The sequence below is a fragment of the Somniosus microcephalus genome, chromosome 14, assembly GCF_052327205.1.
Source record: "Somniosus microcephalus isolate GS21.2 chromosome 14, FLI_Smic_1.0, whole genome shotgun sequence".
NCBI lineage: Eukaryota > Metazoa > Chordata > Chondrichthyes > Squaliformes > Somniosidae > Somniosus > Somniosus microcephalus.
In genome coordinates, this window is record NC_141000.1 from 121,725,079 (window position 1) to 121,741,426 (window position 16,348).

The 16,348-nt window shown below is 44.2% G+C and overlaps 1 protein-coding gene across 1 annotated transcript in view; it reads left to right on the forward strand.

Annotated features, from left to right (window-relative positions):
- ncam2a (neural cell adhesion molecule 2a) overlaps nucleotides 1–16,348 on the forward strand; it is a 659,443-nt gene that overhangs the window by 607,942 nt on the left and 35,153 nt on the right. The window contains exon 15 of the mRNA XM_086007257.1: nucleotides 14,685–14,889. Within this exon, the coding sequence (XP_085863383.1) occupies nucleotides 14,685–14,889 (205 nt within the window). The remainder of the gene's footprint in view (nucleotides 1–14,684; nucleotides 14,890–16,348) is intronic.

Genomic DNA, 16,348 nt, shown 5'->3' on the forward strand with positions numbered 1-16,348 from the left:
GAGGGACATCATTGGGATAAGGACAATTAGATGGTCATCCTTGGGAGAAGTACAATTAGAGGGACATCATTGGGAGATGTACAATTAGAGGGTCTTCATTGGGAGAAGTACAATTAGAGGGACATCATTGGGAGAAGTACAATTAGAGGGACATCATTGGGAGATGTACAATTAGTGAGACATCATTGGGAGAAGCACAATTAGAGGGACATCATTGGGAGAAGTACAATTAGAGGGACATCATTGGGAGAAGGACAATTAGAGGGACATCATTGGGAGAAGTACAATTAGAGAGACATCATTGGGAGAAGGACAATTAGAGGGACATCATTGGGAGATGTACAATTAGAGGGACATCATTGGGAGAAGGACAATTAGAGAGACATCATTGGGAGAAGTACAATTGGAGGGACATCATTGGGAGAAGTACAATTAGAGTGACATCATTGGGAGAAGTACAATTAGAGGGACATCATTGGGAGACGGACAATTAGAGAGACTACATTGGGAGAAGGACAATTAGAGGGACATCATTGTGGAGAAGGACAATTAGAGGGACATCATTGGGAGAAGTACAATTAGAGGGACATCATGGGGAGAAGGACAATTAGAGGGACATCATTGGGACAAGTACAATTAGGGGGACATCATTGGGAGAAGTACAATTAGAGGGACATCATTGGGAGAAGTACAATTAGAGGGACATCATTGGCAGAAGTACAATTAGAGGGACATCCTTATGAGCAGGACAATTCGAAGGACATCATTGGAGAAGGACAATTAGAGGGATATCATTGGGAGAACGACAATTAGAGAGACATCATTGGGAGAAGTACAATTAGAGGGACATCATTGGGAGAAGTACAATTAGAGAGACATCATTGGGAGAAGTGCAATTAGAGGGACATCATTGGGAGAAGTACAATTAGAGGGACATCATTGGGAGAAGTACAATTAGAGAGACATCATTGTGAGAAGTACGATTAGAGACACATCATTGGGAGAAGTACAATTAGAGAGACATCATTGGGAGAAGTACAATTAGAGGGACATCATTGGGAGAAGTACAATTAGAGGGACATCATTGGGAGAAGTACAATTAGAGAGACATCATTGGGAGAAGTACAAATAGAGGGACATCATTGGGAGAAGTACAGTTAGAGAGACATCATTGGGAGAAGTACAATAAGAGGGACATCATTGGGAGAAGTACAATTGGAGGTACATCATTGGGAGAAGTACAATTAGAGGCACATCATTGGGAGAAGTACAATTAGAGAGACATCATTGGGAGAAGTACAATTAGAGGGACATCATTGGGAGAAGGACAATTAGAGACATCACTGGGAGAAGGACAATTAGAGGGACATCATTGGGAGAAGGACAATTAGAGAGACATCATTGGGAGAAGGCAATTAGAGAGACATCATTGGGAGAAGGACAATTAGAGAGACATCATTGGGAGAAGGACAATTAGAGGGACATCATTGGGAGAAGGACAATTAGAGGGACATCATTGGGAGAAGGACAATTAGAGGGACATCATTGGGAGAAGGACAATTAGATGGACATCATTGGGAGAAGGACAATTAGAGGGACATCATTAGGAGAAGGACAATTAGAGAGACATCATTGGGAGAAGTACAATTAGAGGGACATCATTGGGAGAAGGACTATAAGAGGGACATCATTGGGAGAAGGACAATTCGAGGGTCATCATTGGAAGAAGTACAATTAGAGGGACATCATTGGGAGATGTACAATTAGAGGGACATCATTGGGAGAAGTACAATTAGAGGGACATCATTGGGAGAAGTACAATTAGAGGGACATCATTGGGAGATGTACAATTAGAGAGACATCATTGGGAGAAGTACAATTAGAGGGACATCATTGGGAGAAGTACAATTAGAGGGACATCATTGTGAGAAGGACAATTAGAGGGACATCATTGGGAGAAGTACAATTAGAGGGACATCATTGTGAGAAGGACAATTAGAGGGACCTCATTGGGAGATGTACAAATAGAGGGACATCATTGGGAGAAGGACAATTAAAGAGACATCATTGGGAGAAGTACAATTAGAGGGACATCATTGGGAGAAGTGCAATTAGAGGGACATCATTGGGAGAAGGACAATTAGAGGGACATCATTGGGAGAAGTACAATTAGAGGGACATCATTGGGAGAAGGACAACTAGAGGGACATCATTGGGAGAAGGACAATTAGAGGGACATCATTGGGAGAAGGACAATTAGAGGGACATCATTGGGAGAAGTACAATTAGAGGGACATCATTGGGAGACGGACAATTAGAGAGACTACATTGGGAGAAGGACAATTAGAGGGACATCATTGTGGAGAAGGACAATTAGAGGGACATCATTGGGAGAAGTACAATTAGAGGGACATCATTGGGAGAAGGACAATTAGAGGGACATCATTGGGACAAGTCCAATTAGGGGGACATCATTGGGAGAAGTACAATTAGAGGGACATCATTGGGAGAAGTACAATTCGAGGGACATCATTGGGAGAAGTACAATTAGAGGGACATCATTGGGAGAAGTACAATTACAGAGACATCATTGTGAGAAGTACGATTAGAGACACATCATTGGGAGAAGTACAATTAGAGAGACATCATTGGGAGAAGTACAATTAGAGGGTCATCATTGGGAGAAGTACAATTAGAGGGACATCATTGGGAGAAGTACAATTAGAGGGACATCATTGGGAGAAGTACAATTAGAGGGACATCATTGGGAGAAGTACAATTAGAGGCACATCATTGGGAGAAGTACAATTAGAGAGACATCATTGGGAGAAGGACAATTAGAGGGACATCATTGGGAGAAGGACAATTAGAGAGACATCATTGGGAGAAGGCAATTAGAGAGACATCATTGGGAGAAGTACAATTAGAGAGACATCATTGGGAGAAGTGCAATTAGAGGGACATGATTGGGAGAAGGACAATTAGAGAGACATCATTGGGAGATGTACAATTAGAGGGACAGCATTGGTAGAAGTACAATTAGAGGGTCATCATTGGGAGAAGGACAATTAGAGGGATATCATTGGGAGAAATACAATTAGAGGGACATCATTGGGAGAAGTACAATTAGAGAGACATCATTGAGAGAAGGACAATTAGAGGGACATCATTGGGAGAAGTACAATTAGAGGCACATCATTGGGAGAAGGACAATTAGAGGGACATCATTGGGAGAAGTACAATTAGAGGGACATCATTGGGAGAAGTACAATTAGAGGGACATCATTGGGAGAAGTACAATTAGAGGGACATCATTGGGAGAGGGACAATTAGAGGGACATCATAGGGAGAAGGACAATTAGAGAGACATCATTGGGAGAAGTACAATTAGAGAGACATCATTGGGAGAAGGACAATTAGAGGGACATCATTGGGAGAAGGACAATTAGAGGGACATCATTGGCAGAAGGACAATTAGAGGGACATCATTGGGAGAAGGACAATTAGATGGACATCATTGGGAGAAGGACAATTAGAGGGACATCATTAGGAGAAGGACAATTAGAGAGACATCATTGGGAGAAGTACAATTAGAGGGACATCATTGGGAGAAGGACTATTGGAGGGACATCATTGGGATAAGGACAATTAGATGGTCATCCTTGGGAGAAGTACAATTAGAGGGACATCATTGGGAGATGTACAATTAGAGGGTCTTCATTGGGAGAAGTACAATTAGAGGGACATCATTGGGAGAAGTACAATTAGAGGGACATCATTGGGAGATGTACAATTAGTGAGACATCATTGGGAGAAGCACAATTAGAGGGACATCATTGGGAGAAGTACAATTAGAGGGACATCATTGGGAGAAGGACAATTAGAGGGACATCATTGGGAGAAGTACAATTAGAGAGACATCATTGGGAGAAGGACAATTAGAGGGACATCATTGGGAGATGTACAATTAGAGGGACATCATTGGGAGAAGGACAATTAGAGAGACATCATTGGGAGAAATACAATTGGAGGGACATCATTGGGAGAAGTACAATTAGAGTGACATCATTGGGAGAAGTACAATTAGAGGGACATCATTGGGAGACGGACAATTAGAGAGACTACATTGGGAGAAGGACAATTAGAGGGACATCATTGTGGAGAAGGACAATTAGAGGGACATCATTGGGAGAAGTACAATTAGAGGGACATCATGGGGAGAAGGACAATTAGAGGGACATCATTGGGACAAGTACAATTAGGGGGACATCATTGGGAGAAGTACAATTAGAGGGACATCATTGGGAGAAGTACAATTAGAGGGACATCATTGGCAGAAGTACAATTAGAGGGACATCCTTATGAGCAGGACAATTCGAAGGACATCATTGGAGAAGGACAATTAGAGGGATATCATTGGGAGAACGACAATTAGAGAGACATCATTGGGAGAAGTACAATTAGAGGGACATCATTGGGAGAAGTACAATTAGAGAGACATCATTGGGAGAAGTGCAATTAGAGGGACATCATTGGGAGAAGTACAATTAGAGGGACATCATTGGGAGAAGTACAATTAGAGAGACATCATTGTGAGAAGTACGATTAGAGACACATCATTGGGAGAAGTACAATTAGAGAGACATCATTGGGAGAAGTACAATTAGAGGGACATCATTGGGAGAAGTACAATTAGAGGGACATCATTGGGAGAAGTACAATTAGAGAGACATCATTGGGAGAAGTACAAATAGAGGGACATCATTGGGAGAAGTACAGTTAGAGAGACATCATTGGGAGAAGTACAATAAGAGGGACATCATTGGGAGAAGTACAATTGGAGGTACATCATTGGGAGAAGTACAATTAGAGGCACATCATTGGGAGAAGTACAATTAGAGAGACAGCATTGGGAGAAGTACAATTAGAGGGACATCATTGGGAGAAGGACAATTAGAGACATCACTGGGAGAAGGACAATTAGAGGGACATCATTGGGAGAAGGACAATTAGAGAGACATCATTGGGAGAAGGCAATTAGAGAGACATCATTGGGAGAAGGACAATTAGAGAGACATCATTGGGAGAAGGACAATTAGAGGGACATCATTGGGAGAAGGACAATTAGAGGGACATCATTGGGAGAAGGACAATTAGAGGGACATCATTGGGAGAAGGACAATTAGATGGACATCATTGGGAGAAGGACAATTAGAGGGACATCATTAGGAGAAGGACAATTAGAGAGACATCATTGGGAGAAGTACAATTAGAGGGACATCATTGGGAGAAGGACTATAAGAGGGACATCATTGGGAGAAGGACAATTCGAGGGTCATCATTGGAAGAAGTACAATTAGAGGGACATCATTGGGAGATGTACAATTAGAGGGACATCATTGGGAGAAGTACAATTAGAGGGACATCATTGGGAGAAGTACAATTAGAGGGACATCATTGGGAGATGTACAATTAGAGAGACATCATTGGGAGAAGTACAATTAGAGGGACATCATTGGGAGAAGTACAATTAGAGGGACATCATTGTGAGAAGGACAATTAGAGGGACATCATTGGGAGAAGTACAATTAGAGGGACATCATTGTGAGAAGGACAATTAGAGGGACCTCATTGGGAGATGTACAAATAGAGGGACATCATTGGGAGAAGGACAATTAAAGAGACATCATTGGGAGAAGTACAATTAGAGGGACATCATTGGGAGAAGTGCAATTAGAGGGACATCATTGGGAGAAGGACAATTAGAGGGACATCATTGGGAGAAGTACAATTAGAGGGACATCATTGGGAGAAGGACAACTAGAGGGACATCATTGGGAGAAGGACAATTAGAGGGACATCATTGGGAGAAGGACAATTAGAGGGACATCATTGGGAGAAGTACAATTAGAGGGACATCATTGGGAGACGGACAATTAGAGAGACTACATTGGGAGAAGGACAATTAGAGGGACATCATTGTGGAGAAGGACAATTAGAGGGACATCATTGGGAGAAGTACAATTAGAGGGACATCATTGGGAGAAGGACAATTAGAGGGACATCATTGGGACAAGTCCAATTAGGGGGACATCATTGGGAGAAGTACAATTAGAGGGACATCATTGGGAGAAGTACAATTCGAGGGACATCATTGGGAGAAGTACAATTAGAGGGACATCATTGGGAGAAGTACAATTACAGAGACATCATTGTGAGAAGTACGATTAGAGACACATCATTGGGAGAAGTACAATTAGAGAGACATCATTGGGAGAAGTACAATTAGAGGGTCATCATTGGGAGAAGTACAATTAGAGGGACATCATTGGGAGAAGTACAATTAGAGGGACATCATTGGGAGAAGTACAATTAGAGGGACATCATTGGGAGAAGTACAATTAGAGGCACATCATTGGGAGAAGTACAATTAGAGAGACATCATTGGGAGAAGGACAATTAGAGGGACATCATTGGGAGAAGGACAATTAGAGAGACATCATTGGGAGAAGGCAATTAGAGAGACATCATTGGGAGAAGTACAATTAGAGAGACATCATTGGGAGAAGTGCAATTAGAGGGACATGATTGGGAGAAGGACAATTAGAGAGACATCATTGGGAGAAGGACAATTAGAGAGACATCATTGGGAGAAGTACAATTAGAGGGACATCATTGGGAGAAGGACAATTAGAGAGACTACATTGGGAGAAGGACAATTAGAGGGACATCATTGTGGAGAAGTACAATTAGAGGGACATCATTGGGAGAAGGACAATTAGAGGGACATCATTGGGAGAAGGACAATTAGAGGGAGATCATTGGGAGAGGTACAATTAGGGGGACATCACTGGGAGAAGGACAATTAGAGGGACATCATTGGGAGAAGGACAATTAGAGACATCACTGGGAGAAGGACAATTAGAGGGACATCATTGGGAGAAGGACAATTAGAGAGACATCATTGGGAGAAGGCAATTAGATAGACATCATTGGGAGAAGTACAATTAGAGAGACATCATTGGGAGAAGTGCAATTAGAGGGACATGATTGGGAGAGGGACAATTAGAGAGACATCATTGGGAGAAGGACAATTAGAGAGACATCATTGGGAGAAGTACAATTAGAGGGACATCATTGGGAGAAGGACAATTAGAGGGACATTATTGGGAGAAGTGCAATTAGACGGACATCATTGGGAGAAGGACAATTAGAGGGACATCATTGTGGAGAAGTACAATTAGAGGGACATCATTGGGAGAAGGGCAATTAGAGGGACATCATTGGGAGAAGGACAATTAGAGGGACATCATTGTGGAGAAGTACAATTAGAGGGACATCATTGGGAGAAGGGCAATTAGAGGGACATCATTGGGAGAAGGACAATTAGAGGGACATCATTGGGAGAAGTACAATTAGGGGGACATCACTGGGAGAAGTACAATTAGAGGGACATCATTGGGAGAAGTACAATTAGAGGGACATCATTTGGAGAAGTACAATTAGAGGGACATCATTATGAGAAGGACAATTAGAAGGACATCATTGGGAGAAGGACAATTAGAGGGATATCATTGGGAGAAGGACAATTAGAGAGACAACATTGGGAGAAGTCCAATTAGAGGGACATCATTGGTAGAAGGACAATTAGAGGGACATCATTGGGAGAAGGACAATTAGAGGGACATCATTGGGAGAAGGACAATTAGAGAGACATCATTGGGAGAAGAACAATTAGAGGGACATCATTGGGAGATGGACAATTAGAGACATCATAGGGAGAAGGACAATTAGAGGGACATCATTGGGAGAAGTACAATTAGAGGAGCATCATTGGGAGAAGGAAAATTAGAGGGACATCATTGGGAGAACGACAATGAGATAGACATCATTGGGAGAAGTACAATTAGAGAGACATCATTGGGAGAATTACAATTAGAGGGACATCATTGGGAGAACGACAATGAGATAGACATCATTGGGTTAAGTACAATTAGAGAGACATCATTGGGAGAATTACAGTTAGAGGGACATCATTGGGAGAAGAACAATTAGAGAGACATCATAGGGAGAAGAACAATTAGAGGGGCATCATTGGGAGAAGGACAATTAGAGGGATAGCATTGGGAGAAGTACAATTAGAGGGAGATCATTGGGAGAAGGACAATTAGATTGACATCATTGGGAGAAGGACAATTAGAGGGACATCATTGGGAGAAGTATAATTAGAGGGACATCATTGGGAGAAGTACAATTAGGGGGACATCATTGGGAGAAGTACAATTAGAGGGACATCATTCGGAGAAGTACAATTAGAGGGACATCATTGGGAGAAGTACAATTAGAGAGACATCATTGGGAGAAGTACAGTTAGAGAGACATCTTTGGGAGAAGTACAATTAGAGGGACTTCATTGGGAGAAGGACAATTAGAGGGACATCATTGGGAGAAGTACAATTAGAGGGTCATCATTGGGAGAAGGACAATTGAGGGACATCATTCGGAGAAGTACAATTAGAGGGACATCATTGGGAGAAGGACAATTAGAGGGACATCACTGGGAGAAGTACAATTAGAGGGACATCATTGGGAGAAGAACAATTAGAGGGACATCATTGGGAGAAGTACAATTAGAGGGACATCATTGGGAGAAGTACATTTAGAGGGACATCATTGGGAGAAGGACAATTAGAGGGACATCATTGGGAGAAGGACAATTAGAGGGACATCATAGGGAGAAGGACAATTAGAGAGACATCATTGGGAGAAGTACAATTAGAGGGACATGATAGGGAGACGAACAATTAGAGAGACATCATTAGGAGAAGGACAATTAGAGGGACATCATTGGGAGAAGGACAATTCGAGAGAAATCATTAGGAGAAGGACAATTAGAGGGACATCATTTGGAGAAGGACAATTAGAGGGATATCATTGGGAGAAGGACAATTAGAGGGACATCATTGGGAGAAGTCCAATTAGAGGGACATCATTGGGAGAAGTACAATTAGAGGGACATCATTGGGAGAAGGACAATTAGAGGGACATCATTGGGAGAAGGACAATTAGAGGGACATCATAGGGAGAAGGACAATTAGAGAGACATCATTGGGAGAAGTACAATTACAGGGACATCATAGGGAGAAGAACAATTAGAGAGACATCATTAGGAGAAGGACAATTAGAGGGACATCATTGGGAGAAGTACAATTAGAGAGACATCATTGGGAGAAGTGCAATTAGAGGGACATCATTGGGAGAAGGACAATTAGAGGGACATCATTAGGAGAAGAACAATTAGAGGGACATCATTGGGAGAAGTACAATTCGGGGGACATCATTGGGAGAAGGACAATTAGAGAGACATCACTGGGAGAAGGACAATTAGAGGGACATCATTGGGAGAAGTACAATTAGAGGGACATCATTAGGAGAAGAACAATTAGAGGGACATCATTGGGAGAAGTACAATTAGAGGGACATCATTGGGAGAAGGACAATTTGAGAGACATCATTGGGAGAAGTACAATTAGAGGGGCATCATTAGGAGAAGGACAATTAGAAGGACATCATTGGGAGAAGGACAATTAGAGAGACATCATTGGGAGAAGTGCAATTAGAGGGACATCATTGGGAGAAGGACAATTAGAGGGACATCATTAGGAGAAGGACAATTAGAGGGACACCATTAGGAGAAGGACAATTAGAGGGACATCATTGGGAGAAGGACAATTAGAGGGACGTCATTGGGAGAACGACAATTACAGGGACATCATTAGGAGAAGGACAATTAGAGGGACATCATTGGGAGAAGGACAATTAGAGAGACATCATTGGGAGAAGGACAATTAGAGGGACATCATTAGGAGAAGGACAATTAGAGGGACATCATTGGGAGAAGGACAATTAGAGGGACATCATTTGGAGAACGACAATTTGAGAGACATCATTGTGTGAAGTACAATTAGAGGGACATCATTAGGAGAAGGACAGTTAGAGGGACATCATTCGGAGAAGGACAATTAGAGGGACATCATTAGGAGAAGGACAATTAGAGAGACATCATTGGGAGAAGGACAATTAGAGGGACATCATTAGGAGAAGGACAATTAGAGGGACATCATTAGGAGAAGGACAATTAGAGAGACATCATTGGGAGAAGGACAATTAGAGGGACATCATTGGGAGAAGAACAATTAGAGAGGCATCATTAGGAGAAGTACAGTTAGAGGGACATCATTAGGAGAAGGACAATTAGAGGGATATCATTGGGAGAAGTACAATTAGAGGAACATTATTGGAAGAACTACAATTGGAGGGATATCATTGGGAGACATCATTGGGAGATGTACAATTACAGGAACATCATTGGTAGAAGTACAATTAATTAGAGAGACATCATTAGGAGAAGTAAAATTAGAAGAACAACATTAGGAGATGTACAATTAGAGAGACATGATTAGGAAATGTACAATTAGAACGACATCTTTGGGAGAAGTACAGTTAGAAAGACATCATTGGGAGAAGTACAATTAGAGAGACATCCTTGGGAGATGTAATTAGAGGGACATCATTGGGAGATGTAATTAGAGGGACATCATTGGGAGATGTAATTAGATGGACAACATTGGGAGAAGTGCAACCAGGGGCTGCCTGTTGGCGCAATAAATTCAAGGATCGTCAGCAGAAGCAGGCTTTTGTTAAGTTGTGGTTGGCAGTGGGATCTGGGTCAGGGCAGGATTGGTGTTGATGTTGGTAGTTGGGTCAGGCTGGTTAGTGTTGGCAGTGTGATTGGGTCAGTTTGCTTGGGATTGTCAATGGGATTGGTTCAGGTCAATTGGGATTGGCAGTGGGTTTGGGTCATGTCAGGTCAGTCAGGATTGAGTCAGGACAGTTGGGATTATCAGTCGGATTGAGTCAAGTCAGTTGGGGTTGGCAGTGGGATTGGTCAGATCGGTTGGGATTGGATCAGGTCGGTTGGGATTGGCAGTGGGATTGGGTCAGGTCGGTTGGGATTGGGTCAGGTCGGTTCGGGATTGGCAGTGGGTTTGGGTCATGTCAGGATTGAGTCAGGTCAGTTGGGATTGGCAGTGTGATTGGGTCAGGTCAGTTGGGATTGGCAGTGGGATTGGTCAGATCGGTTCGGATTGGGTGAGGCCGGTTGGGATTGGCAGTGGAATTGGGTCAGGTCGGTTGGGATTGGCAATGGGATTGGGTCAGGTTGGTTGGGATTGGGTCAGGTCTGTTGGGATTAGCAGTGGGATTGGGTCAGGTCGGTTGGGATTAGCAGTGGGATTAGGTGAGGTCGGTTGGGATTGGCAGTGGGAGTTGGATCCGTCCGATTGTGGTTGGTCGTGGGATTGGGTCAGTTTGGGTTGGGGTTGGCAGTGAAACTCACGTCAGTTTTGCAGCAGCAGTCAGTTTGGTTCGTAGCTTCTGCCTGGGAGTCGGGTTAATGAAAGAAATATCACGCTAATTTGCCATTGATTATTTTTCATCCGATTTTTTAATGTGACTGAACTCTATTCTAGCTGAAAGCACACAACTCAATTCTCATTTCCATTCACTCCCTGAGATAAGACTGTATGATTTTATCACGTTTAGCTTGTAACATTTGTTACTTTATAGAAATAAATAAATAGCTTTCACCTTGCTTCACATCTAAAGGGTTATTTTTATCTTTGATGTGTAGGCACTGTTGCTATCTCGGCCAATGCGGCAGACAATTTGCACACTGCAATGTCCCACAAAAGTAAATCTTTATTCAGTCACAGGATGTGGGTGTCGCTGGCAAGGCCAGTATTTATTGCCTTCGAGAAGTTGTGGGTGAGCCGCCTTCTTGACAACTGAGTAGCTTGCTAGGCAGAGGGCAGTTAAGAGTCAACTACTTTGCTGTGGGTCTGGAGTCACATATAGGCCAGACCGGGTAAGGATGGCAGATTTACTTCTCTGAAGGATATTCGTAAATCAGATGGGTTTTTACAACAATCTGGTAACTTCATAGATCACCATTGCTGATACTCGTTTTTTATTCCAGGTTTATTGAATTAACTGAATTTAAATTCCCCAGCTGCCATGGGGAAATTTGAACTCACTGTCCGTGGATCATTAGGTCAGGCCTGCTGGATTACTAGTCCAGTAGTATAACCGCTATGCTACCATTCCTGGTGAGAGGAATGACCAGTTAATTTGTTTTTTTGGTGGTGTTGGTTGAGGGTAGAATATTGGCCGGGACACTGGGGAGGACTCCCCTGTGCTTCTTTGAACAGTACCATGGGTACATGAGGTCATCCGAACAGGCAGATAGGACCTCAGTTTACTATCTCGTCATTTAAAATGGCACCTCTGGTACTGCAGCCCTCCCTCTGTACTGCACCGAGATGTCAGCCTAGATTACGTGCTCATGTCCTGGAGTGGAGCTTGAACACATAGTCTACTCTCGCTCAGAGGTGGGAATATCACCGGCCACACTGACAACTTTAATTACCTTCTATTCCTTTTATACAACCTTGATAAAAAAGGAAGCGTGTTCATTTATATAGTGCCTTTTGCAACCTCAGAATATTCCAAAGTGCTTTATAGCCAATTAAGTACTATCGAAAAAGAAAAAAAGACTTGCATTTATGTAGCACTTTTAATGACACCCCAGAGCACATTACAGACAATCAAGTACTTTTTGAAGTGTGGTCACTGTCCTAATGTAGGAAATTCTGCAGCCAGTTTGCACACAGCAAGCTCCCAAAAACAGAAACGTGGTTAAGAACAGATAATTTATTTTTAGGTGTTGATTGAGGATAAATATTGGCCGGGACACCGGGGAGAACTCCCCTGCTCTTCTTGACGATTACCGTTTGCAAACTACAATTGAACCCGGCACCAGCCTTCTTATCACGGGGAGGCCACTTGCCAAGCAGACGCAGTGTTGTTCCCCAAAATGGCCGTTGTAGCCTCTTCTTCAGATCGTGCCATGGGATCATTTACATCCACCTGAGAGGGCAGACGAGCCCCAGGGTTTTAACATCTCATCCGAAAGGCAGCCCCTCCGACAGAGCAGCGCTCCCTCAGCGCTGCACCGGAGTGTCAGCCTGGATTACGTGCTGAAGCTCCATGGAGTGGGACTTGAACCACATGGCCTTCTGACTCAGAGGCAAGTGTGCTACCAACTGAGCCAAGGCTGACACCTTAGATCACTGCCATGGTATCTGAGGCCAAGATATCCCACACAACATAAAAGTCAAACGTGAGTGATGTGTTGAGCACAGTTATGTGAAATAGAGGGGACATATATTGTGCCTTTACATTTTTTTAAGAATTCTTTTCATAGAGACCAAATGAATGGATGTTAGCAGAGAGGAATTCCACTGTTTTACTATTTAAGACTTTGGGCATTCACTTTCAGCATCAAGCAGGCCAACTTTAGGTGCCACTCAGGCTCTTAATGTACCTTAAACCCAACCTCAGAAGGTATTATTTGACATAGCTGACATTTAGGGGTCGATTTTCCTGAAGCTGTCGGGAAGAAGGCAGGACTACAACTTTCGGGTTTTAGACCCGCCTACTTCGACGTCCGGCCAATCCGCGCGATTTTCCCTTGATTGACCTTGTTGAGCCCGCCCAGCGGGCTCAGCAGGCCAATTAAGGGCCACCTGGCAACAGGTGACGTCACAGACTGCCATTTCATCTGTCAAGAGTTCTTGACAGATGAAATATCAATGTTTCACAGCTGTTTGAAGCTGCCAAACACTGACAGTCTGAGTTCTAACATGAGTCATTCTGCACAGACTCAGTTAGAACTCTCAGCAGCACTCAAAGCTGAAGGCTGTCACTTTTCACAGATCGCAGCCGTTCAGCTTTAAGTGCCGGCTGAATGATGTGCTCCCGACGCCTACAGGAAGAAAGGCTGTTAAGGTAAGTACAGGTAAGTAAAACTTCTTTACACACTTTAGACACACCAAACACACTTACCTTTGCACTCATGCACCCATCACTCACCTGAGCACCGACATCGCGACCCCTCCAACTCCTTCAACCCGACGGCCTGCCTGCTCTAACCTGGCGTGGTTTGGAGCCATCGGGAAACCCACACGAAACCCCTCAAAATAGGGATTAGGCTAAAAACTGCCTGTTAACAGGCAGTTAATTGGCACTAATCCCTTCCCACCTCGGGTCGGCGGGTCCCAGTGCGGGGCGGGTACCCGCCGCACCTGAAACTTGCGTGGGGCGGGGTTTAGGGCGGGATGGTGTTGGACCCCCCGAATTCAGGATTCCCCCCCCCCACCACGCCTGAAACCCCGCCTGACGGCTCCAGGAAAATCGACCCCTTAGGGTCTGTAGTATGGAGGAGAGTATTGGGCTTGGCGGTTAGTTCCTTGTCCCTCTGACTTCCTTCCTCCCCCCCGCCCCCGCCTCTCTGTCACTCCACTCCATCTAAGTCCATTGCGTAGCTTGAGTTCCCCTATATGATAGGGGAGATTAACAGGATATCTTTAAACATGACAGGTAAGCACAGGAAGACCAACCCTAACCCACTCCTGATTGGTGGACTACCAATAGCCCATTGGTTCAACATGTTTGCCATGTGACAGGGTGTATAATTATACCACAGAAAGCCTTAAACGTTGATATAACCCAAAAGAGCAGACACTGATTATATTTTATTGGTTTTATATTTCTTTGCTTTTTAGATACCATGTTCAGGAGTCTAGGCCTTGGGGCAGTTGTTGGTCTCGGCGCTGCCGCTCTCTTGTTAATCCTCGTTATCACTGATGTTAGCTGCTTCTTCACAAAACAGTGTGGATTGCTGATGTGCATCACCACAAGGATTTGTGGGAAAAAGAACGGGTCAAGCACCAAAACCAAGGACGCGGAAGAAGGCAAAGCAGCTTATTTGTAAGTATGAATGGAAGTGGTGCATGTGGCATGTGGCATGAGCAGGAGTCTCACCATCAGGGCCCTACTTAAAGGGAGAGTCTCACCATCAGGGGCCCTATTAAAGGGAGTGTCTCACCATCAGGGTCCCTATTAAAGGGAGAGTCTCACCATCAGGGGCCCTATTAAAGGGAGAGTCTCACCATCAGGGCCCTACTTAAAGGCAGTGTCTCACCATCAGGGTCCCTATTAAAGGGAGAGTCTCACCATCAGGGCCCTACTTAAAGGCAGTGTCTCACCATCAGGGTCCCTATTAAAGGGAGAGTCTCACCATCAGGGTCCCTATTAAAGGGAGAGTCTCACCATCAGGGCCCTACTTAAAGGCAGTGTCTCACCATCAGGGTCCCTATTAAAGGGAGAGTCTCACCATCAGGGTCCCTATTAAAGGGAGAGTCTCACCATCAGGGGCCCTATTAAAGGGAGAGTCTCACCATCAGAGTCCCTATTAAAGGGAGAGTCTCACCATCAGGGGCCCTATTAAAGGGAGAGTCTCGCCATCAGAGTCCCTATTAAAGGGAGAGTCTCACCATCAGAGTCCCTATTAAAGGGAGAGTCTCACCATCAGGGGCCCTATTAAAGGGAGAGTCTCACCATCAGGGGCCCTATTAAAAGGAGAGTCTCACCATCAGGGGCCCTATTAAAGGGAGAGTCTCACCATCAGGGGCCCTATTAAAGGGAGAGTCTCACCATCAGGGGCCCTATTAAAGGGAGAGTCTCACCATCAGAGTCCCTATTAAAGGGAGAGTCTCACCATCAGGGGCCCTATTAAAGGGAGAGTCTCACCATCAGGGGCCCTATTAAAGGGAGAGTCTCACCATCAGGGGCCCTATTAAAGGGAGAGTCTCACCATCAGGGGCCCTACCATCAGAGTCCCTATTAAAGGGAGAGTCTCACCATCAGGGCCCCCATTAAAGGGAGAGTCTCACCATCAGGGGCCCTATTAAAGGGAGAGTCTCACCATCAGAGTCCCTATTAAAGGGAGAGTCTCACCATCAGGGTCCCTATTAAAGGAAGAGTCTCACCATCAGAGGCCCTATTAAAGGAGAGTCTCACCATCAGAGGCCCTATTAAAGGGAGAGTCTCACCATCAGAGTCCCTATTAAAGGGAGAGTCTCACCATCAGAGTCCCCATTAAAGGGAGAGTCTCACCATCAGGGTCCCTATTAAAGGAAGAGTCTCACCATCAGGGTCCCCATTAAAGGGAGAGTCTCACCATCAGGGTCCCTATTAAAGAAAGAGTCTCACCATCAGAGTCCCTATTAAAGAGAGTGTCTCAACTTCAGGGTCCCTATTAAAAGGAGAGTCTCACCATCAGAGTCCCTATTAAAAAGAGTGTCTCACCATCAAAGTCCTTATTAAAGGGAGAGCGTCACCATCAGAGTCCTTATTAAAGAGAGTGTCTCAGCTTCAGGGTCCCTAT